At 37.9% G+C, this 26,564-nt stretch overlaps 1 protein-coding gene and 1 long non-coding RNA gene across 8 annotated transcripts in view; both read right to left on the bottom strand.

Annotated features, from left to right (window-relative positions):
- Positions 1–1,390: 1,390 nt before the first annotated feature.
- On the bottom strand, positions 1,391–24,121 carry LOC124397362. The gene is made up of 3 exons (XR_006927911.1): positions 24,063–24,121; positions 9,381–9,385; positions 1,391–1,650 (listed from the first exon to the last, which is right to left on the bottom strand). It is a non-coding gene; the product is annotated as an uncharacterized LOC124397362 (long non-coding RNA).
- The window catches only part of sertad2b (SERTA domain containing 2b), a 40,908-nt gene continuing 15,734 nt past the window's right edge, over positions 1,391–26,564 (bottom strand). The window contains exons 1-3 of one of the 7 annotated variants that reach the window (XM_046866884.1): positions 14,084–14,523; positions 5,778–10,523; positions 1,391–5,225 (exon numbers count right to left, since the gene is read on the bottom strand). In XM_046866884.1, the coding sequence (XP_046722840.1) occupies positions 4,157–5,221 (1,065 nt within the window). In that variant the 5' untranslated portion in view covers positions 5,222–5,225; positions 5,778–10,523; positions 14,084–14,523 and the 3' untranslated portion in view covers positions 1,391–4,156. The other 6 variants (XM_046866918.1, XM_046866911.1, XM_046866892.1 and 3 more) reach the window with 6 other exon arrangements.

Raw genomic sequence — 26,564 nt, 5'->3', positions numbered from 1 at the left:
ACAGCGCATTGCTGCAACAAGATTGGCTGATTATATACTGTAATTGTATGGATAAGTAGTTTTACAGGTTTTCCTAATAAATACAACAAAATATTTATTCTTGTCACTTCCACATTATTATTAAACCAATTAGCATACTACAATAGCATATAGTTCCAATATTAGCCTAATTATCATTATTAGCCAACTAACACTGCTAACTTGACTACATGGACAACCATTTGAGTATTTTTACAAAACTGGAGTTATGTCTTTACAGCAACCCACGGGTTCCTGTCTAAACATGAAGCATGATAACACTTTAATGATAACACTCATTCTTAGCATCCACAAATGAAGGTAACCATAAAATTAACCACAAGCAAGTCATACTCAGTTGACCTCTGGATACCTGCATGTGGGTCACTTTAGAAAAGTTGAAGTTAATTTTCTTTGTTTATATGTGCATGAACATGCTGAGTCATCAGTTTGAGACATCTTGGGCCACTGAAAATAAAGCTTGTGTAAAATGGATGTGTGAAAACACCCTAAGGGTGAGATGATTAAACATTGATTCAATGCAAAAAAAAAAAAAAAAAAAATTATTTGACATTGATGTCCAACTGACGTATATTTTAACCTATTACATTTTTCACAATATGAATGTAATAGTTAAACTATGACAAACGTGTGGTATACAGATAAAGTTTGCTGTTTTGACAGAAGTTCAAGCTAATGCACAATGCTGCATTAAATCCTTATATAGGAACATATAAGCTACCATGTACATAATGTTCTTGAAAAATATCACTAAAATGATTAAATATGACACGATATGTTTGCATCTGTAGAATACTCGTATGCTCAATCTGTTTAGTACAACTATTACAGACGATAGACAAAACAATGGCAAAATGAAATTCAAACTAAAATCCACTGCTACAAACAGTCAGGGTAAAATGTTGTACAGTGCAGTGAATTACTGTGTGGTGGCTTTGTTGTTCTGCATGGGTGACTCACTTCTTCACATAAAGACAGTGCTCTAAATAAGGGGAAAAACATCCTCACTGTCCTGACTAGATGAGTCAGCCATACTCCTGCCTGGCTTCCCCTTTCTCCTGCTTCATGCACACAAATGAGACATGTATGCACTATGAACTAAAAGTGGCTCTGCTCTCTGCAGCTGTGTGGCCCCAATGCTGGAAATAGGCTCACAGTAACAGCTCATGAGTCACAGTTACAAAATGGTGGCAACTGTTGATGCAGAAATTTGTGGTATGAATTTTGAGATACAGAGAAGAGAAAGTGATGAATACATGACAAAATCATATAATCCGTCAATAACATTGTACTAGAAAATCATCAGTTATTTTTACGTGATTAATGCAAGGAACTTGACACAAATAAAAAATCATTTTAATTCGAATAGTTTATTGTATGATATAAAACTACAAAAGTAAGACTGTTTCAAATTCATAGACACCTGTCCATATTTTATATATATTCTACAGTCCACACCTTGGTGTTAAATACAGTGATCATCAGTTGGTGGGTGGGTTTTTCCTCAAAATGAATATGTTTATAATTGCATAGAAAAGGCACAGCTCCCAAGGTCTGTGAAAAATACAGCCTCTCTTACTGAGCAGAAAAGAGACCCCCACAACACACACACTCACACACACACACACACACACACACACACACACACACACCCCTATCAGCGCCTGGTGGTCTTTCGAAAACCACTGAACTTGTTATAAATTCCCCCAAACAGGTGGTCTGGGTTTTAGTCAGGGAGACACCATGTCATACTAACAGTAACCGGCATCACAAAACACTCACTTCTGCTTTTCATATGTTTTGGCATTGAGGGTTATAGATAGACTTTCCTAAAAAAAAAAAAAAAACCTTTGGAGTCTGAACTTCAAACATTTTAAGAGGATAAAATATTGCTTCACAATTGTTTTTCCCTTGCACACTATGAAGTACATAGGCATTAAATACTCATATTTAAACAGGGGTAGGGAGTGTAGACCTAAACACTGCCACAAATAGCACCCCAAAATTAGAATATAGGAAACAAAAATCAGAAACAAAAATAATACATTTTTTCAAAACAGAAAAAATATGGCTTCCAACCCAATTCATTGTATAATACATTCCTATAAGCAGAGTACATTCCTACCATAAATTCTATACACATTACAATCCAGATGGTAGATTCACATCAAAATAAATATATTTACACAGGAAATGAAAAATAAATAATTTAAAAACAAAAATCACTCCAAATCAAACTACTTAAAATAATCAGTAATTATAATTATAAATGAATAGTATCACCTGCTTGGCTTCATACTACTCTTAATCGTCATCTTTTCAAATTCTTATATAATCTCTTGAGCACTTTTGAATGTGATCCATACTCCCATAGTTGGCTTCTCTGTAAAAAATGTTTTCAAATCCCATATCTTAAATGGTCACACTAGTAAAGAACCAGTACTAAAGTTCACTGTCTGATAATGCTCCTGTGAATCTATGCTTAGGGGCCAAGACGCCCCTTGAAATCTGTGATGGGAAAGGATATTTGTTACGAAGTCATCAGTGATTAACTGCACTCTCCAGTAAACCGGTCTATAATACTAAGCAGCTGATATGAATGAGAAATGGTCCCTTTGCACATGTACAATGTGATTAATCAGAAATGAAATGAAAATACAAAGCCTAATTCCAGTACATCCTTACAGTTTGATTGCATTAAGGGTTTTGTAGTGGGTTTTACAGCTAAATGCATATGCTGACTTTCGTTGCCCACAGAGGCATTTGAATCATGGAATCAAGACTGGTAATGAACTCAAAACTATAAATAAGAACATTTTCTTTAGTTAATTTAAACCATAAAAGTGGCCAAGCATCACTCGTGCTTTAAATTCAAAATCTTTAATGTTTATGTCCCAGTGGTTCTGACCATTTCTACTGGTCCAAAAAACATCAAGAGAGACAACAAGGAGCCAAGATGTGATATAGTGACTATGGGCAAAACTCACCCAAAGTAAGGTATGCATAAAGTCAAAGAAAATCCACTTGCCTAAAATTCTACAGCTTGCTTTTGTACAACTATGATGCATTCCTGCATGCAATATTAATAAAGTACCACTGGCAAAGAGAGGGTGAAGAAAATGCTCATAAAACAAGCAGCATGTAAGAAGTAGAAAATATTTTGCATTTGCTATCGATAATTTTTTTTATTACTAAGAATTTGAGGCTGCTTATGACATAAATTATAAAAATGCATGAAGTTGCATTATCAGGCACATACAGGCCATTACTATAAGTTAGTGTCTTTTTTTTTTTTTTACAGGAAATTACACTTACAAAATAACAAATGTAAAAAATATTTGGAAACCTGAAAAATAAAAAAGGTGGCGTTTATGAGCATTTGCATCGCATAAAGGGACTTAGCTTAGACTGTTTTTCCTTCTGATGAGGAAGAGAGCTCCTTATTTCTCTAAAAGAAATGCACAGTTTGCACGTATTGCCTGAACCGAATTGCCGTTGCAGATCATCTGAAATTTGTTTTGAGGTACATCTCATACCAAGCTCATATATAAACACATCAGTCAGGGTGAAGCATCTATTTCATACTAAAGAGTAAAAATAATTTCAAGATTAAATATAAAGCAAATTCACTTAAATATTTCTCTATAATATTATTATATGATCAATAACACTAAAGAAGCACATAAACCAAGTTCCTATTTTAAATTTGTTGTGCTTTATGAAAATGAGAGTTATATGAAAATAGACTTGGTTAGCACATTCTTGCACCTGTACACTGAGGAGGGGAAAAGAGCTGCTACTCCTTCTCTGCTTATTGGAGAAATTAAATACAGACAATAGTTTAAAAAAAACAACAACAGGAATTTACCAAGTGGTCATTTTGGATGAAGGCACTTGAATCTGACAGAAGCCAAGTGTGTTCCTTCATGTATCGATTTGGAAAGGCGAGCACAGTGCATGCACAGTGTTGAAACGTAGTACTGGGTGACATCACCATTCATTATAACAATTGTCTAGCCTTAAAAATAAAAAACTGTACAAAACAACCACAAAGTCTTTGCATTTTTTAAATTTGTATCTAAAATTGATTTATTTTTGCATTTCCAGCCGAACGTGGTCACGATCCTACAAGCACCTCCATAATGTGGTCCAGCTCAGTGAGGTCCATTTTGAAAGGCTGGTTGGGGGTTAAAGTCTTGATGAGGTCATCGGCCGTCACCACAGGTGATAGTTTGGATGGGGAGGCCCCTGCTGCCGAGGTGCATGGGTCAAAATCATACATGGAGGTGTCAATGTCTGCAAATAGAATATCGTCCAGGGCCAGATCTGTGAGAAAGCCTGAGGCAGAAGAGGAGGATGGCAAAGTGCTCATGTCCAAGCCACTTGTAGGGAGAGAGTCCATCCCTCTGGGCTCAGTAGCTGCTGTACCTGCTGTACCTGTATTTGACCGCTCTACAGCTTGTGGACTCTGTCCCTCTGGCTTTAAGCTGCAGGATTTGGTGCCGTTTTTGGAGTCTGATACTGTGGTGGGCTGACTGGAGGGCTGGAGGGGCATGGGAAGGGGCACGGTGAGCGAGGAGGTAGTGATAGACCCTGCCGCGATGGATGTTGGACATAGCTCCTCGATTTCATCCAGGGCTGAGGAGAAGCTGTCAGTGGCCATGGGGGGGCGGAGTCTAGATGGAGAATGATGGAGTGAAGAGGGAGAAGTGCAAAACACAGCGCTGTCCTCTTCCAGCAAAGATGCCGGAGTAAGGCATGCATCCAGTGGCGTGGGGCTGGCAAGAGCCGGGGACGGAGGTGGGGCTGGGGGCTGCTGGGATAGCACAGGGGGTGAAGCCACCACAGAGAGTACACCAAAAGCAGGCTGCGCTTCCCGAAATCCCTCGTCCATTGGGTGGTCTGGAGGAGGCGAAGGAGGAAAGAAGAGTGGCCGAAGGCTGCCCTCCTGCTTTAGCTCATCCTGAATGCGCCGCAACATATTGTTAATAAGCACACGCTTCTCCAGGCTTGGCTCAGCCAGCGCTCGCTGATTGTACAGCTTCATCAGTGAGATGTTGAAGATGGTCTGCCTCTGCAGCGTGTAGGAAACTTTAGAGAGGCCATCGGCCATCGCCACCGCTTTGCCTTCCACTCCCTCATCATCCTCATCTAGCTTCCGCTTTGCTCCTTTACCCAACATATATCTGGACCAGAGAGAAGGAGAAAATGAAAGAAGATTAGATCAATGTCAAAAACTCTCTTGATTTCTTAGTTCTTTTTTGCTGATGGCCAAAATTTGTACAAAAAGCATAAACCATGTCTTGATACAAAGTTCATTAAGGTTTGAGCAAAGGAAAATCTAACACCATGTATAAAATGTGTTAGATGTTTTCTCATCCAGAATAAGGATGCTAAATGAAAACAGTGACATGATTTATCAAACCGAACAAGATAAATCCACAAAAAAAGGCAACTCATAAAGGCAACAATAAAATACAAAACAGTAAAATACAAATAAATAAAACGCTCCTTTGGAAGGAAACACATGGTGTTTTAGTCAGTGAGATGGTATGTTAAAACTTGTTAGGCACATAAACTAAAGTAACCATAAATAAAGGCAATAAACATTATGAACATCTACATGGTATGTTAAGACAAAATGCACGACCAATGAAACAGACACCCAACCCAAACAGCATTTGGCTTGAGCATCAACAGGTAGACTTGGGTTAAAAATAAAAGACCATTTCTGTTACCAGATTGTAGCTTTGTTGCCATGACATTGGCCCGCAAGCTGTCATCATATTAGCATTCTGAGCCTCCACTGGGGTGAGAGTCTACAATATCTGTACGGTGGCCGCAGAGAAGAAAGAGCACACAGCGACTCACGTTACAACTGTGCCAAACAGATAAGGTAACACAACATGGGGAAAGGACTTTTATGCAAAACCAAACTTCTCAAACTGCCATGATTCACTCAAATTATTAATCACCATACAGAACTATTAACACTTTAAAAGAGAGGAGCAGTGCACAGAAACCGGACTGGAATCCTGTTCTGACTACTGCTTCCTGAGACTTGCTGCTAAGAGAGGGAGGCAAGTGTGTGTCAGACTTTCAGTTAGAGCTTGTTGTGTGAGTGTGTCATAAGAAAAAAAAGCAGTGTTGTGTGTTACTCTAGAGTGCACAAGAGAGGGGGGAAGCGGAAAAGGCAGAACTGGGCGAAAGAAAAGGGGCAGCGATAAAGCCGCTCTTATTCCTCGTGTAAGGAAACATAGCTCTCAGCTATGGTACCAGTACAATATACACCAGATTTACAGCCCATCTCAGAGGCTGCCATGTTGTTACTGTACAGAGCTATGGAGAGAGTAGCAAGAATCAGACAGGGAGCAGTACAACAGTGAGGGAATAGCAAATGAAAGAGGGACTGAGCGAGAGGGGTTGGACACGTTAATATTATCATATTGGGTTAAAACATAAAATATAGCAAAATGACAGTTTTGTATGTTATATGAATAATCAAACAGCTATACAATTAAACTGTGTTTACAATACAAATGCTTACAAAGTTTTGTTCAGTTTATTTAGAAGTCCTCAAAAATGGAGTATTCAGAACAACCTGCCTGTGGAATGCAGCTTGATGCTTTGCCACTTAGCTTAGTTTAGTTAGATCCGTAACTTGTGCTAACTATTCAATAAGAAGGGATAAATGTCTAAAAATAACTAAACATACCCCCAAAAATACGCTTTGATGTGCAGTGGTGTTTTGTTGTTTCCTTTCAGTTTTTAGATTAGTAAATAAATAAGCAATGATTTTACATTTTACTAAATAAAAAAGAAAAAATATGTGGGGGTATTGCAACCTCACAGAAAAAAGCTTGTACGCTTTTTTTGTGTAGCATCCTAAAGCAACATTCTGTCAAAAGCACCGACATTTGATTAGACTTACCAGGTTCAGGAAACTTCTCTTTTTCTCTGCAAACACAATCTGGCTACCAAGTCACGTGGTAACACTGTGCGGTAATGCTGGCATTTTCAATTCGCAGATAGTTTTATGCTGTAATTTCTTTAGGCTTTTTAGAATACAAACTTTCCACGTTTTGAATATGTGAGATACCTGCACTGAACTGTGTGACTAGCATTTACCACGTGACCTGCAAGCATAATAGTGCTTGCAAAGTAGATAAGAATTTCTGTGAGTATAATTAAAACATATATCAAGAATGGTCCAGGTGCTTGTGCCATAAGTGTTCAAGTAACATTCTTGGCCATATAGGGTCCCTATCAAACTAAAAGCATGCATGTAATATCTCGAAGCTGCAATCTTACATACTGGACTGAAAATATTGCTTACTGACAAGAAAGTGTTTTAGTCCAAATACAATCAATTTAATGGTATAAAGTAACTGCTATAGAGGTGCACAAAAGGTAGTCTTCATATTTAACATCATATAATTTCTGTCAGTGTAAACACATCTAATAAAGGGTGCAAGCAGGAACGCAACCATGAGCACCAGCACAAAGATAAGGGGAGAAAGAGTGTGAACGAGAGCAAGAAGCAGAACTTAAACCAGTGGAGGAAAGAGAGAAACAGAGAGCAAAGACAGAGACAGAGAACATGAGGGGGGAAAAAGAGTGAGAAAGAGAGAAAGAAGCCTGTTCCAGAGGCCTCTTCTCATTACCATAAAGTGAAGCCCAGTAGCAGTAGGCAGCATTGCAGTGTGCTTGAACCTAATCCAGGCTGACAGCTTTGTGCACCCTGGCCCTGTCTGTGTGCTCACACACACACACACACACACACACACACACACACACAAGCAAACAGCGCGCAGGCGCACCTCTGTCAGGCATTTCCACTCAGTCAGGAAGTGCAAGTGGCTGGGCCTGTTGCCTCGCTGCCTGTTACCATGACAAACACGGTCAGCTGGGAATCCGCCCAGAGAGATGACAAAGAGAGAGAGAGAAGGGTGGGAGGAAGAGAAGGGAGAGAGAGAAGGAGGTGGGGAGCAGGGAACTTAAAGAAAAAACAAAAGAAACATTTTCTGTTGGTGCACTGCTTCTGAAGCAAAGCAACTGAAACAGAAAAATGTGTGTTGGAGAGCAGTACAATTTCTGTCTCCTGTCGCTGTGTAAATTCCAATGCTCACAGACACGGCACAGACTACTCAGAAACGAATAAAGTAAAAGTACTTTTAAGCATAAAAAAGGAAAAAGGCTACGTGCAAGTTATTCTGTAACATCCCTTGAGTTTTTTAGCTTCTGTTGATTAAAAAGTTTTAATAGCTTCAGGACAACAGCGCTGAAAGATTACGGATCAAAAGTCATTACCATTCAAGTTCAAAGTCTGTGATATTTAGATGAAAATATGTTGAAATATTTCAAATAAGACTAGACAAAAAACTGAGACTAAAAATATATAACCATTTAGCCATTTCAACTGTCTGGGCAGCTGCTGGCATGTCAGTGGAAACAGGGAAGGAACAATTCTTGAGTTAGTGGTTTTCTTCTGATTTACTGCCCTTTTCCTTTATGTTTGGTGTTTGTTGGGAATAGAGAAAGACATTATTGTGGAATTTGTGATGGCTGGATACATTAATGGCAGGAGAAAACAAAGAATAAATAAAACCATGACAAGTTCTGAACTGGAAAGAAGACACAAATCAAAATCCCTTTCAGAGAACTGGTGAGGGAAAAAAGTGTCAGGGCTGCTGAACAGGTCCCTGTGACTCACTCTGAGGAGACAGATATGTACAGCACTGAAACACCATTACTACTCCACCCTTTGCATTCCTCTTCTTCTTTTTCTCCTCCTCCATCCTCTTCCCTCCATGTCTGGGGTGAAAGGTCACTGAGAGAGTAGAGGAGAAGAGCCCAGGCTAGAGCAGAATGGTAGCAAATAGAAGTTTAGTAGGTTGTATTGTAGTGGTTAGGGTGTGGATTTGGGGAGGAAATGTTTGTTCTGATTTGGTGTAAAAAAAAAAATTAATTGCTACCTATTACCTCTGACCTGCAACTTAGGAGTAAAAGAGTGACAAGGAGGAGGAGAAAGTACATAGAAAGAAAGGGAGAGTGAATAGGGAGCGCCATGTTCCCACCTCACTCAGCACACTCTGTTCTCTTGCACACACAGAAACTAAGAAACACACAGCAAACGGCCTCTCCATCACTGCTGCACCGGCACACGGATATTACCCTGTTTACATATGGCTTCTACACAGAACTTTTGGACTGAAAAGACAATACTTAGAAGAGCATTTGTTCCTTCCTTCTTTAAACGTGTTGTAAAATATTCGAAGATGACTTGGTTTTACAGCGTAGCTTTAAAAGCATGGCTCAGCTGCAGCTCACTTCCTGGATACCACTCCTGGCAGTAGCTAAGCATGTGAAACAGAGCACCGGATAAGTCCAGAATTAGTGTAAAAGCAAGACTGGGGCCTTTGGACAGAAGAACACAGAACTGTCAGAGCAGAGGCTAGAAACACTGCAGTGCTGCTAGGCTGGCTAAAAAATGTATATACTAAGCAGCACCCAAGAGACATTTTATGTGAAGTGTACATGGATAAAATGTTAGGAAAGCTCTTCTCTAAGATTAAAGCATGCTCATAAGGAGAGATCTTACTGCTTCAGTGTCCTAAGCTTTTCCTTCCATTCCATTTGCAAAAATCTAATGACCTGACTCTTCCAACAATATCCAGCTCCATATTTTAAGCATTTTATCTTTGTATATATATCTTTGATCTGTGTATGCACTTCCTCCATAATAGAACACATGACCAAATATGAATGCGTTAGTGAACAAGCAGGGAAAAACTCACTGTGGATGAAGGGAACGAGTGAATGAGTGAGTATATGCATGCATGTGCAGATGAATGGTCTACAGAACGAATGAATGAGAGAGGGTGTGAGAGTGCAAAGCAAAGGGGTGCAGGAGCAAGTGAATGGGTGCGCTAGCGAGCGTGCGCTGAATCATCAGTGATATTATGATCCTGTAACAGGATCTGCACGTTTCCATGCCTGTGCTCCTGACTTCCCCTCCCCCCTCACCTCGGTGCTTTGCTATTTCAGGTCCTGAGGGGACGGATTCACACACGCACACACATCAACATGCATGCGTATGTACATGTGTAGCTTGCAATTCTTCTGCAAAGCTCCATTACAGAACCATGAGGATGCCGGGTCAGGGTACAACACACACACACACACACACACACAGACACACACACAGACACACAGCCTGGACAGTTGAACAGCAATTGCATGTAATAACACACACACATTACTGTCAAATGTGAGAGAGCTGGAGGGAGAATGACAGCGATAAAGAATGAGGGAGAAGGCGCACACTCTCTGGTGTCATCTTACAGTATCATTACAGGCGCATAATACATGTTCATCCTCCACTCCGCCTGGCCTTGGTACTTACTCGGCGCGCTTTGTCACGGCACTTGACGGCACAAAGACGGGGTGTCATTTGTGTGGGATCTCCTGACGAAGGCTCAATACTGAGCACGAGCAGAGAGAGAGAGAGAGAGAGAGAGAGAGAGAGAGAGAGAGAGAACACAGCAATACAAAAAGAAGCAGGCCAAACGTCACGTTTACAATCAAGCATTCACTTCACAGCAGTTTGGAATCATGCATGAAATACACTAGTGTACCTCAAAACTATAATCAAGTTGTCAAATAAAGAGAATTGTGCTACTACAATTGCCAATTATCTCATTGTGCCAATAACAGAATAAATTAATAAAATCAGGTGCTGAGAGACACTTTTCTTTGTGTTTGCAAGCATGTCATCCTTTTTAAAAAGTCCAGTGCTGAGAGATCCTTTATTCAAAGCAGTGAGTGGCAGATTTCAACCCGATCTTGATTCATGGGATAGTTCAATAGTATCAATAATTTAGATATTTTCCTGTCCTTAAAAACATAGATAGCCTATTTCAGAAAACACACCCGTAAATGGAAGTCTAAGGTACATTCACAACCAATTTGTAAATAAAGATCTAAATCATTTGTCAGTTTACATATACGGCTACTTTTTAGAGGAATAGGGATTTGTGCTGTTAAAACATTTGTGCTGTTAAAACATTTGTGCTGTGAACACCAAGTGCTTGCTTTTCAGCCCAATCATACATAAATACTACACCTGCATTTACTGTCGGGAAAGTGTAACAGAAATCTGATATATATACGCTACAGATTCTGTGGTTAGAGATTACAGAAAACAGCACTGAGAAGACGATATTAACTCTGTACTGAGAATGAACTTCGAAGACAAGCAAATTAAAGAAAGGTGGGTTAAAGTGACTCATTTTCTAACTGACATCGTGTTGTCATTAAATGCTGTGTGCTTTATTCAATATATCTTAGTTCCTATTATTTGAGGATATGCAAGGAATAGGCAGGATACGCTGGACATAGGAAGCAAGCAGGCACATGTGCAGTGAGACAGCAGCGTGCAGACTGCAGCGCAGCTTTACGTCATCAGCAACTAGAGAACTCGCTGAACAGCCCCCACCATGCAGGAAAAAAAAAAATCCACGTACCACACATCACACTAGTGCACATTACTGGGTGCACTTCGTACGATTTGCACATGTTTTTAAAAATACTTTCTGACAAATACATAAAACAGTGAGGCTAATAAATAAAATCTTGCATTGTTTCAAATGTCTTCAGAGTTCTACATTCTGTTTCACAAACGGCGTCGCGTACTGTGCCACGACAATGCATCAAAACTGAAAGTAGTTCAAAAGTGAACTGGGTTTAAATTCCCTGAACTCTTGTCTTCACTTTGGAGAGTTAAACGCTGGCAGAGAGAAGAACGCTTTTCAAACCGGTTTGACGAGAGGGGCCAAAGGCTTGATGTGCGTGTGGGGGTGTAAGACACACGCTTACACTCTGGTTCAGGAAAAAATACAACCAAACTAGCAGCAATAATGATAACTGGCTAAAAAAAGACCAAAACCCACTTTGACTGCATTTGCAAAGTTTCTTACTGTAGTGCACTGGATTTGAATGATACTTAGTAAAGATTTAAAAACAGGTTATTACTAGGTTAAGACTACTTCTGGGAAAGCCTAACAAATTACTGAAACATTTTAAGAATTTTGGGTTAATACAAGCCCTATCTTGGACATGTGGGTCCTTCCTGTGTCTTTGCTAAAGAAATGCCAAGGACTTTAATGAGAGCTCTGCAGTATGATTTGATTTTGAGGGCCTACAAACAGCACAAAAGAAGCACTTATATCCACACAATGGACTAACGTTGCATGGATATGTTAAGTTTGGGAATGCTGCATATTGCACCACACTAACTGAATCCAGCAAGTCAAGATGTAAAAGCTGCCCACATCTTCTGCATTAACTTAAATGACCTTGCTGCATGCTAATTAGCCTTGGTAAATCATGCCTGGTCCATCCTACATTAGAATGCATGGGTTTTACTATGTACATACACAAATACACAATAAAGACTGCTAAACATGCACAAGCTGCACATAACTACACTCTAATGCTACATAAGGAGATATTCAGAGACATTGTGAAACACTACAACATTGTACTACAGTGCTACTGAACAGCAGTGCAGCGTAAAAGGAAGATAAAAAGTTGGACATGAATAAGCGTAGTGGAAATAATCTATTCCAAAGTGAACATTCACATGCAGATTGGACCTTGATCTCTACTGAATTTACTCTGTGTGTGTGTGTGTGTGTGTGTGTGTGTGTGTGTGTGTGTGTATTAGTGATTGAGAGAGAGAGAGATAGAGAGAGAGAGAGAGAGAGAGAGAGAGAGAGAGAGAGAGAGAGAGAACATGTGTGCTTGTAAGTGTCCTTTGGACACTGCCTGTGTCTGGCAAGGAGACTCACAGGAGTGCTGTAGAGTGCAGAAATTTTGCTCATTTTCTGTTTGGAAATCTTAAGATAAAAACTAAGAGACCAAAACCATATACAAGAAAAGCTGAAGAACAGTCTTTACTTACACAGCAGACCATAAATCACCATTCTTGCAGTAAACAGACAATGCAGAAAACAGAACAGAAGCTCAACTCTTCTCCAAACACCGTGTTTCAGCCCTAGGCCTTTTCTTGCATGCATTCTAAATTTAAGCTCTAGCTAACAGTTGAAGCGGGTCACTGGCTATTTTCTTTTCCAGTCACCTGCCAAATGGCACTCTCAGTCAAATACCACAGCTATATTCACTCTCCGTTAGCCTAGCATGCTTCCCCAACTTTGATATATCTCTTTAAGGTAGGAAAACAAATGTCATTATATTTAACGCCGTTTGTGTGTGAGATGAGAGTGTGATAAAAACGTGAGCCTAAAGCAGCAAATGTGAAGTGCAATGTTGAAAGTAACAGTCCACCCTAAAATGTCAAAAAAAAAGGTACTATCAACTTTTCTTAGATATACAGTTAACCCCATACCGATTTCATTTAGATGAAATGGTCAATATTATGATAAGTTTCTGAACACTACAGGCGCACTCTGTCTGATATATGATAAGTATTGTCAGTCATTTTTACCACTTTTGCCTTACAGATGACTAGAGATTTATTAATAATAATAATAATACATTGTATAATCATTTTTAATAATACAATTCTATATGCAGCTATATGTCTACTGTTTTGTAAAACTAAATATGATATATCGTGTATCGTCAAAATGTCTTCCGAGATTGCGATATAATATTTTTGTCCATATCGCACGCTCGTAGTCAATGATACGACGATGTGTAAAGTAACTAAAAAAAACCTAACAAAACTCAGTAGGAAACAATCCGATTGGTGTAGAGATAGTTTAAAGCTCATGCCGTGGTGGACCTTCTGAGTACTGTGAGGAGAAAAGTCGAACTGCTGAACTTTACGCAGGGAGAAGAGACACGACAAGGACCAGACAACAATACCCGAATACATTATGATCGGCTTTCTCTCAGTGGCACGCAGGCTGTGTAAGTGAACCCTGCGATAGAGCAGTGTGTAGCGGTGAGTCTGTGTGCCAGACGAGTTACAGTATTTCACTTGCGGTTCGTGTCAGATCTCGGAGCGAACGATACTCACCACGGCCAGGTCGAGTGGCGCTTTAACATGAAGCATGGGGGAAAAGATCGCTTAAATGTCGACAGCGCTACTTCCAAACGGAGCGACGGACAGCGACGAAGCTCAGGTCCGATAGGAGATATCACACAATCTCACACGCCGGAGGAAACAAACAAAAAATGGTTAGCGGTCGGTCAGTAGATGTAGTGGTAAAAGACAGCGGGGGGAGAGAAGAGAAGAAGAAAAAAAAAACATCGGCAGCCAGTTTTACGGACGGCAGTGGAACAGCAGCTCAGCGCTCACCACAGTAGCTGTCGAAGAGGTGTGACGTAGAGTGAGACTGCTGCGCTCACTGCTGGTCGGACACACACACACACACACACACACACACGCGCGCGCGCGCGCGCACACACACAACACACACACGCACGCATGGCGCATCCGAACACTCCGCCTCTATCCGATACAGCACAGCCCGCGTGGGCAATGGGCTTCCACCCAGTCCCCCCATAGCACACTCATACACACCCCATTTTTCTTTTTTTTCTTTTTATTTATTATTCCATTTCATTCAGTTTAGTTCAATTTCATTTCAATGTGTTCTCTCCTTTTATTTTCCTCTCTTTTTTGTCTCTAAAAACACTCCCTGAAATCATACTTTCAAGGTGTAGGATTTTAAAATAACCTTTAGTAACCTTTAGTAACTTTACTTTCAGTTCAAGATTCACTACTTTACTGTTTGTCATTTCTAATACCCACCTACCCCAATCTCTCCTACTATGATCTGTCTTCAATTTGGTTTTCAGCAATAGAACCAGAAGCAGAAATACATCAGTTTTACTAGCTCTCTTAACTGACATAGACACGCTAAATTCCCAAAGCAAGTAAATTTCCAGTCTTGAAAACCTGGAGACAAAGCTAATACTGTTCTTAAAGAATAGACAGTAAAAAGGACAAGACACAGAAACACTTTTGGGTTTTTTTAAACAGTGAACCACAATCAGGTGATTTAAATATTTATGTCTACAGTAAAAAAAGGATTATAGATCAAATCAGAATGTCAGATTGATGTGCATATTTCTTTTTAGGCTTTTATCAAAGGCATTTGCATGATTTTGTATCTACAAAATTGCATAATATACAGGATGGTTTTTATGCTAAAAAAATATTTCTGATGCAGTATTTTTTTTAACCTTTTATCAATCATTCAAAATCAGTCTCATGCCATGATCAAAATCATTCATTCATTTCAGTCATTCAGAAACATATTTTCTCTGAAAACTGTTGTAGATACAAACTGTTATATCCCAAAAATGCATGGATGGGATACCAGGACTTTTCTAGCTCACCTTGCAGTAAAGCTTAGAAAACAGATTAACAGTGGCTTGTCATTGGGGTAGACTAGAAACACACATCTAATTTTTAGTGTTTAGACATGCAAAGCAAATTTAGCACATTTGGGGGAAATCCCAATCAGCCCTGTTCTGTAAAAATGAGTTTACAGATATCTGCTATTGGGTAATGTTGTGCTTCACTGTTAGAGTGTTACTTAAAAGCCTGATTAGCTTAATTTTTAAATAACTGGATACATATACAAGGTCAAGGTATTGCAATTTGCAATTACGATTAGAATAAAATTTATGTTTTTAAAAAATATATTAGGGCAATAGATTGAAATATTTAATCACGAATAATCGCATGATTGTAATAAGTTAACTCTGGATTAATCGCAAATTAATCACGGATATTTATCTGTTCTAAATGTACCTTAAATTATACTTTTAAAGTTTTTAATACTCTAATTAACATGGGCATGGAAAAAAAGTGGATGCTTTATGCAAATGTATGTTTACAATTAGTGAAACCATAATCAACCTAGAGCATGAAGACAAAATATTCATGCAAATGTTTTGAAGTAACTATGGTGTTTTAAATGACATAAATCATCAGAACTTTTTTTCAGAAACAGAACTTTTGCTATGTTTCCACACGGACGGTTTTAATTGCCGGATGTGTGCACCATGGTGGTTGTTTTGGTGATTGATTTGAGACTTGGCACATCGATAAAACAAATGTTTAATAATTACAAATTATTTTCAGTGAAGTTTATTTATTATTATATATCTGAGAAAAAAATCAACATCTTGAATAAATGTTTGTTGCGTTGAAAGTTTTAATTTTACCTCATATATATTTATTTATTTACATTTTTGTATAAAAATGTTCAAACAGAAATGCGTTCTGAATTAATCGTGTGTTAATAAAATAAATTTGTGTTAATGAGTTATTAACAAGTTAATTTTTACAGCCGTAAAATATATATTTATTTAAATATAAAGAATTGGGAACGAAGCACCTGTTTACCTGTGGAAAGAGAGGGACATATTGTAAAGTCCTGAAGGTAGGATGGCCTTTTCAGTGTGGACTATGTGGTTATTCAAGTATTTGGAAGAATTTCTTGATGGCATGAAAGCCATTGCTGGACCCATGAAAGAGACTCTTAAAACTCAACTGCTCAGCAGTCTTAATAGGAAGTAATAAATGTAAATAAGTTTAGTTGGTGTGTAGGTGTGTGTATGATTGAGTGGATGAGGGGTATTCCTGACCTGTCCTGGAGCACTTAGTGTGTTCTAAATAACGAAAAGAAGAAATGACATCATAAAAGATCTCAGTGAAACAATTGTTGCTGTTTATCAATCTGGAAAGGGGTATAATGCTTTCTTCAAACATTTTGAGAAGTAAGAAGGACTGAAAAGTATGGCTAGGTAAAAGCCCCTCATGTCCAAAAAGAATCTGCCAACCCAGCACAGGACCCTCATGCTAATATGTGTAGCATCATATTTAGGGTTAAGTGCCCCTTTTCTGTTACAATAACATCCATTCTTCTGGGAAGCCTTTCTGCTAAATTTTGAAACGTGGGGATTTGCTCCTTCAGCCACAAGAGCATTGGTGGGGTCAGGCACTAATGTCAGGCACAAATACCTGAGGCACAGTCAGCATTCCAGGAAACCCCTAAGGTTTACAGTGGGACTGAAGTAAGGGCCCTGTGCAGGCTACTGGAGTTCTTTCACTCCAACCTGGGTAAACCATGTTTTTAGAGACCTTGCTTTGTGGACAAGCCATTGTCATATTTGGGCCTCTTATTTTTAATAAAGGGAAATTGTAACTTTACAACATTTCAAGACATTCTATACAATTGTAAGCTTCCAACTTTGTGACAACAGCTTGGGAAATGCCCACAAATAGATGCCAAAGTCAGGTGTCTACATACCTTTGGTCATATTGTGTAAATGTACATTAGGTTCAGTATTTACTGAAAATTTATTTTATTAAAAACATTATTTAAAAAAAAGGTGTTATTATTTTGTAATACAGGGAAATGACTATATAAGACAATCATGTATTGCAAGTGGACTATGTTCTTATCCTACAAGGCCATAAAGATAACTCCAGTGTTCCAGTGTTGTTTGCTTAGTACAACAGAGCATATCTGTCAGACAGATTTTTGCCAATAAATAAATAAACAATGTCTAAAGAAAATGATCATATCCCTTTGAAATAGTTACTTTATATCTCGTACAGCCTGAAATAAAAACCTATTCCAAAAAAACTTTTCCAGCTTTATTCACAAATTTTGCCTAATAATATCAAATTATTAAAAGAAAAAGGTAACAGTTAAAAAAATTAATAAATAAAAAAACCTAGGAAAAATAGAAAAATGTGTTTTATAAAGTCAATAGTCCCCCGAATTAATACATCATAGAGCCACCTTTCGCTTAAATTTAGGGCTGCAACAACTAATTAATAAAACACATATATCTTCATATATTTTATATTTTATACTTTTTATTTATGTACCTCCTTTTTTTCTTGGTTTATTTTTCCTCATTCCATTCCCTTTATATTCCATTCCCTTTTATGCTTGAATGCTGGACCGTCGCAAAAAGCATTTCACTGCATGTCGTACTCTGTATGTATGTGTATGTGACAAACAAAATGTGATTTTTATTTGATTTGAAATTGCTAATAATCGATAATGAAATTTGTTGTCAAATAATGCTGTTATCAATTAGTTGGGCTGCTCAAGTTACAGGTTAGCATGACGGCAAGATAACACAGCCACTTTCGAAAATGACAGACAGTGCAGGTCAACCGGCAGCCGGAAAAAGTGTGTGTCCAAGTCATCCAAGGCATGGGAGCATTTTAAATTAAACGCAAGGCTGGGAAAATGTTATATTAAATGCAAGGCATGGGAACATTTTATATTAAATGCAACAAAGAAAACTGTACCTGGAAGCTATACAAAGTGGAGTTTGTGTGGCAAGGAAGTACCACAGTGATGCAAGAGCACGTGAAAAAAAAGAGCATCAAGTCACGCAATCACCTTGCTCCCGACATAATGTTGGATTTAATTAAAGCAGTGCGAACAAACACTAAATCGATTACCTTGTAAGTCACTGTTTTGTTTTCTGCGAATGCTTATGCATTTGTACACCAATGCATATATATATATATATATATATATATATATATATATATATATATATATATATATATATATATATATATTTTTTTTTTCAATCAAGCCTGTTAGCTTGCTGCGTTTCTCCGTATCTCTCGGCTACAACAGTTAACTTCTGTTTTCAAAAGTGATTTATTATGGCTTTACTACATTCAAATGCTTTTTTCAATGTTTGTATATTTAATTTATGCATTATCATTTCATTATTACACAAAGTTAATATTCTATAGTGCTTATTCTAGGTGCTTATATCTTGTAAAGTGTATAAAATATCTGTGCATTTTTTTTAAACAAAAATTTACACCACACGCTGCACCCGCAAAGCCAACAGCATTGTTGACGACCCCAAACACCCCTCACACACACTCTCCTACCATCAGGAAAGAGGTTCCAAAGCATTCAGGCCCTCAAATCCAGACTATGAAACAATTTTTTCCCTCAAGCCATCAGGTTTCTCAACACACAGAACTGAACTGTACAAAAAACACACACTCAGCTGTGTTACTGAACTGTACAACTTGAACTCAACACACAATCATTACTCATCTCAATCCATTCCACCACCCATATTATATTCATATTTAATCATATTATACTGTTTACATGCTGTTTTGCACCACTCGACTGCTGCTACTGCTGTTTTGCATGACTGTGTATATGTTTACAAATGCACTCTTGTATACAGTCCTCTTTTGCACATTATACTGTATAACATATACAGTAGGTTTACTGGTCGGTGCTATTTTGTGTTTTGTGTATCTGTCCCACACTGACTGTTGTCTGTCTGCACCGTCTTTTGTCTGCACGATGCACTTTATGTGGTGAAGACACTTACTTTAGTCCTTAGCTTTGTGTTCTGTTATGTAGCTCTATGTTGTGTGATGTAGCTCTATGTTGTTTTACTGTATGTAGCACCAGGTTTCTGGAGAAACGTTGTCTCATTTCACTGTGCACTTCATCAGCTATATATGGTTGAAATGAAGATAACAGCCTCTAAACAATGTTGTATTATATTTCAAATTGATTTCTTTAAGCATGGTTGTCAACTTGCCAACTGCAAAATACTTGTATTTAATGTTGATTTACACAAATTGCTTCACCTTGCATATTTATATGCTGGATTATTTTGTTACTGGGGTTTTTTTTGACAGAAAGAAACAGGAGAAATCCCCTATGCACTTTTTAGTAACTACTCATCTAATTACAAAAATATATTTTTTGTCTGGTTGGGGTTAAACATCCGATTGATCGATTATCAAAATAATTGTTAGCTGCAGCCCTACTTTAGTTACAGCCATGAATCTTCCTGTGTATATCTGTACAAGCTTTGCACACCTGCATTGGAGAATATTTGCACATTCTTCCTTGAGTAATTGTCAAAGTTGTCAAAATGACAATAAACTGCTTTCTATCACATCCACCAATCAGATTTATGACAGTGCTTTAACTTGTCCACTCTAGGAAATTCACCTTCTTATCTTGAAGCCATTGTTGTTCTTTTGGCGGTATGTTTACGATCATTGCCATTTTGGAAGGTGAATGACCTGCCCATCTTCAGCAGTCAAGTAGAGGGACTGAGTTTTTTTCCTCACGAAAATTCCTCATTCATTTTCACTTAAAAAACTGAACAATCTCTAAAACTCTCCTGAAAAGAAACACCCCCACATAATGCTGTCACCACTGTGCTTTACAGTAGGTTATGGTGTGTTTTGGGTGGTGTGATATGCTTGCTTTTTGCCAAAGAATTGTACTTGAAATTCAGTCCAAAAATGTACATTTTAGTCTCATTAGACCGGAGCTCCTCAGAGCCATCCAGGTGTTCACTCAGAGTGATAGCTAAAGCCTACATAATCTTTTTGTAGCATTTTCCTACCATGTGCCTTTCTACAACTTTACTGCAGAGGCCATTCGAAAGCACTTTCCCAACCATGGTGAATTTTTTTGCAGTACCATGCACAACTAACACTGAAATCTCTAAGAAACAGCTGGTTTTATTCTGAAAAAATCTAAATACTAGAAGTGATGTCAGGTGGAGCAATCAGCCTGCAAATTTATTGGTTGCACCTGAGCAAGTTTATAATAGTGTACTCAAAAGGGCTGATCACTTTACCAAACCAAGCGTTTCACTACTTCATTGAATAATAATCCTCTAGAATGTTTTAAAATATTATTTTCAATTTGACAATACAGTACAAAAAAGTTACCTTAATTTACTTTATTTTCCAGGGTGTCATTTGACAAAATGTAAAGATTTTCACAGGGGTTGTCCACTTTCTCTAGGCAATGCATATCAAAAATTCATTTAAAAAGTTTTTATGCATGAGGAAAGCATTTAAGGTACCCAGTTCACAAAATCTAAAATAAAGAGTTCAGGAGTGCTACAACAAGTCATAGCTTGCAAAACAGAGACAATGATTGATTTGCTTCTTTTTCCTTTAAACTAGCCTCAAACCTACTGAATGTCCTCTGTTTAAATTCCAGGGACATGGTAAAATTGAGCAGTCAAATCATTTTAATGGGAAAACACTCATTCCAATTGTTTCAGCTGTTTGGCATATCGTTGCACCCTACCATACCAAATCAACATTCTTAATCAGTTGCCTGATCATTTAGTTTATTCAGAACAGTTGCACATAGTGCGCACTGTGTGACACCAGCTTCACTCTACTATCTGTTGCTGAGGTTGTCAAAGCGCTTTCAAATTTTCCAGAATGGTCAGATGTAAATTAGCATACACAGGAGCTAACTGGTTACAGTTAGTCAGCAACCTCAGTTAAAAAAACACTGCCTGATGATAGAAATGAGGTTCTGAGTAGCGTCACTTACTACTTACTACCACTACAATATGTAAATTTTTCTTGAAATTTAGCCTGATGCAAACACTAGAAGTGTCAACAAAAAGTCCCTGCCAAAGACTTGTTTTGAAAGGGATTTGAGCTGGTGTGAAGCTGAGTTTTTCTGCCCATCTCTCTGTGTCATGAGTGAGGAGGAGAGTGGTGAGCAGAGGGGTGGTTCTAAATAAAGATTTCAGGTCAAAACAGGAAATGGCTCAGTGAGCAGTCAGGGCAGGAATGAGAAATGCTGGCTTTTGGGCAGCATCCACAACATCTCCTTTGTTCACTTACAAAACTACAAACTATAGCCCTCTCTATCTAAACTATATCTCATTCTCTTACACATTATATTACACACTACAAAGCTGTTTGATCACTTACGATACATTAATACAACCTTCCCACAAAACTGCCTGTACACCGAACACTGCACGAATAGTGTGGGCTGCGTGAGTCACTGTTAAATTATGAGCAACAGTTGGAATCCCAAAATAACATAATTCAAACTTGCTAATGTCAACTTCTATATTTAGAAAAAAATATTATTTAGAAAAAGAAATCCTGGTTGTCACTAGGATTTATTATACCACCGTACGTGAATGAACAAGTGATTTATTTAAAGCTGTGTGTACTGCTATGTAAAATAAGAGAGAAAAAGAGAGAGGAGCAACTCTAGCACTACAGTTTGCCATTTCACACATTCATGTACATAAAGACAAAGAGGTTGTTTGATTACAGTGCTCTTAATTACAGGCCTCTTCAGGGTCTTGGTGTAAAAGCCACAGAGAGCCACGGTGCCAGCCAAACCCTCCCTCCTATCATGTCTCCCCTCAGATTCACACTTCCCCTCTCTGCTACCCTCTCTCTGCTCCACTTCACTCCCCCTCATCATCCTGTGGAGGGTACATGGTACGCCTCGGCCCCCCTCATTATCTAATTTGGCTCATTAGCCATGCAGCCAAACCTCAGCAGGGGGTGCCTGAGTGCGCTCTCTCATTTTAACATCATAATTAATAACGGCCTATCAATAAACAGCTGTGTGTTTCAAGCAGTAGCTCGGGGAGGTGAAGTGGAGTAGGGTAGAGTTAAAGCAGAGTAGAGTTAAAGCAGGTCTGAAATGCGATTCCAATTCAGTGTTAATTTATTTATTACTTGCCACCGTGTGCATCTGAGAGATCCTACATTCCGAGCTGCCAGGAAAACATGATGTAGGGCAAAATCCATGCAAAACCTTCTCTTGGATCAAACAATCTATATGCCCAATCCAACAGCCCTCCATCACTTCCTCCATTTATAACAGCCTGGCCTCTTTCAGCTGTCTAACTTTTAGTATTCTAATGTAGACAGTGGCATTTTTACTTGGAAGGGAGTGTACTTTTTAATTTGCTGGTTTTAAATTAATGTTCACAAAACAACATTAACATATTGGCTTTTACTTGCACTATAGTCCAAATTGGTTAGATTACATCAAATTTTACGGGAACCAGTCTGCACCATAGAGGGCCCTTTAAAGGTTCTAAAAAAAAACTACAACAAACAGTTTAAGACTGTTAACATTTGACTGACCAAATTGCCTTTTTTGTAAAGCTAATGAAAATATCCAGTTAAATTCACGACTGACAAGACAAAAGATCAAGACTGCCCAATCTTAAAATTAGTAAAAATTGTCTAGAAATATGTTTAATAGTTTTAGATTACAGTTCTTGAAATCTTATTGAAGGATATGCTGCAGAAACTATATATTTAAGTTTTTTCTCACTTGCTAAGGTATAATTATTGGGCAAGTGTTATTTTAGGATGGCAGCTGCTCTTGTTGTGGCCACACTGCTGCATAGAATCAAGGAAAAAAATACAGCAGGTATCACAATATTGAGTAAAAACTATAAAACTTTTTTATCTAAAATGTGACTGTGATAATTCATGTATATTAACCACCATGATGCCAGCAAAATTGTACTAGTAGAGAAGCTCACCAGTAGGGTAGTGTGGATTGTGTTTAAGCTCAAAAAAAGCATACTATCAAAATACAGTAAAAGAAAAGAAAAGAATCCCAACTCGGTGTATACACCAACGGTTTATTCTGTTGTCATGGAGAGCATACAGAACAATATTGACATGACACCAGATTTTAATACCCTTCTCTACACAGACAAACACTCATACACACTAAAACACATGAACATGTGCATGGACACAAATACACACCAGCCATTGCTGGAAAGAAACCAATATAGTAATGGCTGTGGTTTTGGAAGTGGGCTCCATATGTGACAGGCCTCCATTCATCACCCCATTTTTCCTTTTCATTTTGCTTCTCTTGGTTGGAGCTGGAGAGCCATTTAAGAAAAGAGAGCTTCAGACACAATTATTAAAAACAAACTTTTTAAGAAGACAAAAAAATTCAACAGAAGTGGGTAGGGCCAGCATTAAAGAAGACAAAAAGATATGACTTGGGTTAGCTCCAGTGAAGTCCTGTAGGAAAAAGGAGGATCTTATTAAGAGTTGATTCAGCAGTTATGAATGTTCTTCATGCAGAATGACAAATGTTTAAAGAAACATTTACAGTACAGTCTATTGTACAGTATAATACTGTACAGTAGAAGTAGAATGTGTAAGCGGATGTTGCTTACAAGGTAGACTATACACACACACACACACACACACACACACACACACACACACACACACACACACACACATATATATATATATATATATATATATATATATATATATATATACAGTGGAACCTTGGGTTACGAACGCCCTGGCATACGTATAATTCAGGTTACGAATCGCAGTTCATCAAAATTTTTGTCCCTGGTTACGAACAAAATTTCGGGATAGCAGTTGCATCAAGAAACGTTGATTAGTAAAAAATGTTACATTTAATGCAATTTGGCAGACACCTTTATCTAGAAAGAGTTATCTAAGTTACACATCTGAGCAATTGAAGGTTAAGGGATTTGCTCAGGGGCTCAGCAGTAGCAGCTTGTTTGTGGGATTTGAGTCCATGACCTTCCAAACAAAAGTCCAACATCTTATCAACTGAGCTTTACTTCCCCCCAAGAAAATAATTCTTATAATTATAATTTGATTTATCACAATACTAATATACTGTGTGTGTGTGTGTGTGTGTGTGTGTGTGTGTGTGTGTGTGTGTGTGTGTGTGTGTGTGTGTGTGTGTGTGTGTGCGTGTGTGTGTTTTAATGTGTACTGTACAAACAACTACAATAAACAGTGCTATCATGACAGTGCAAATAAAAAATCATTATTATTTAAAAGTATTATGTTATTATTGTGTAGGTACACTTTCAGTAAAGGTATCGAAACTTTATTAGTACATGTAAACCAATACAACCCAGTATGAGCAAAACCTTTACTGCTGCCCTTGTTAGACAAAACCAGCTTGGTGAGTGTGATACATTCCAAAAGGCCTATTCATAGAAAAATCACACAGTACCAAGCCTACACTTGGAAAGCACAGCAACTAGTTATGCAGTTTTTGCTGATGGCAAACACTCTTCTATCGAAACACGGTCTTCTCTTGAGCTGACTAATTCAATAAACATTCCATAGCTTGGACATTGCCCATTGCCTTGAAAATTGCCTTTTTTCCTGAGCTCCACTGGGACATATCTTATTTTTTGAGAAATTTGACAGGAAACAGTTGATGACACACAGTCATACAGATAAAAGATTTATGTATATTAGTCATTTGTAGAAGTGCACATTGGTGCCTAACCTAAGACGAGGGTTTTTATAGGTAGCGTGATTATTCACTAGTCTGCTCTTAGCCACCGGAATTCTATCTCTATTCTCATCAGATAAGATAGACAGTGAAATGGAAAATTGCAGTATATGCATGAAGCAAGATCAAATATTATGGCAAAAAGAAAAATAATCATTTTAGTATTTAGTGCTTCTGCAAACCATCAACCCCTTGTTAAAATGTCAGTTGTTATTCCAAACAGTGGCCTCCTCAAGAATGTCTCTAATACAGATGTTTTTTTCAATTTCTAATTTGTTTCGGTATTTTCTGCTCCTCAGTTTTATTATACCTGTCGGCTACTTGGTGCATACAGTTTTTGTTCTGGTTGAAGTTCAGTAAAAATAAAAATAAGGCATCATTCAGAAAATCAATCACTGGATCAGCAATGATGACTGGACTTCTATGATGAATAACAGATCTTGTCAAAATCTATAGCTCTCAGTTGTCATGATATTAAAGGCATTAAAAAGGTTTATACTTTTTATTTAAAAAAAAAATAATGTCACTGGGACATTAAACTTATAATGAAAATATAATTTTTATACATGCAGGCAATTTAAAAGAACCATGTATGTATAGTCAATTTAGAAAAAAATCACAAAAAATATACTGTTAGGTTTAACCCTTTATATACAGGGTTGTGCAAAAAGAACGCGTGTTTTTGAAATGGGTAGTAGTTGGGAAGGGGGAGGTTGGCGACCACCCCACACTGCCTGTAAGTACCTCAAAGGGTTCAGTATAAATAGCCATCCGTTGTTACTGTCCAACTTTTTGGCGATGTCCCTTGGCCCCAGATTTGTCTGTCTGCGATTTTCCTACTCTGGGGTTACCTCAAATCAAAAGTATACATTTGAAAACCTTGCACAGTAGATGAGGTGAAAGTTGCCATTTGTGAAGGAATTGCAACTGTGCCAAAAGAAATGTTGGTAAATGCGATTCAGAACTTTGAGCGGAAGCTCCGGATGTGTGGTACAGCAAGAAGGATCTCATCTTTCCAAAATAATCCTCCATAATTAAATAATCAATGTATACATATCTAAACTGCATTTATTACAGATTGTTATAATACAATTTTTATATTGAAAATCAACAAAGTTCTTTTTGCACCACCCTGTATAATGTATTAGCATTAGCAATAGGCTAGTTAGCTATAGGTTAAAACCATTTTGACTTTTTTGCAATTGTCACTTCATTAAATGGTGTAAAGATCATTTAGTCCTTGATCCAAGTGATTGACAGTTATATTTTTTTATTATTTATTGGATATTTATTCAGGTTCGGTATCCAATGCAAACATCTTTAAAAAAAAGTCCAATTCACACTGCATAAAGCAAGAAAACTGAAAAAATACTGCAGGATTTTGTTGTTTAATTG

The sequence above is a fragment of the Silurus meridionalis genome, chromosome 2, assembly GCF_014805685.1.
Source record: "Silurus meridionalis isolate SWU-2019-XX chromosome 2, ASM1480568v1, whole genome shotgun sequence".
In the NCBI taxonomy this organism is placed as follows: Eukaryota; Metazoa; Chordata; class Actinopteri; order Siluriformes; family Siluridae; genus Silurus; species Silurus meridionalis.
This window is presented reverse-complemented; position numbering and strand designations above follow the sequence as displayed.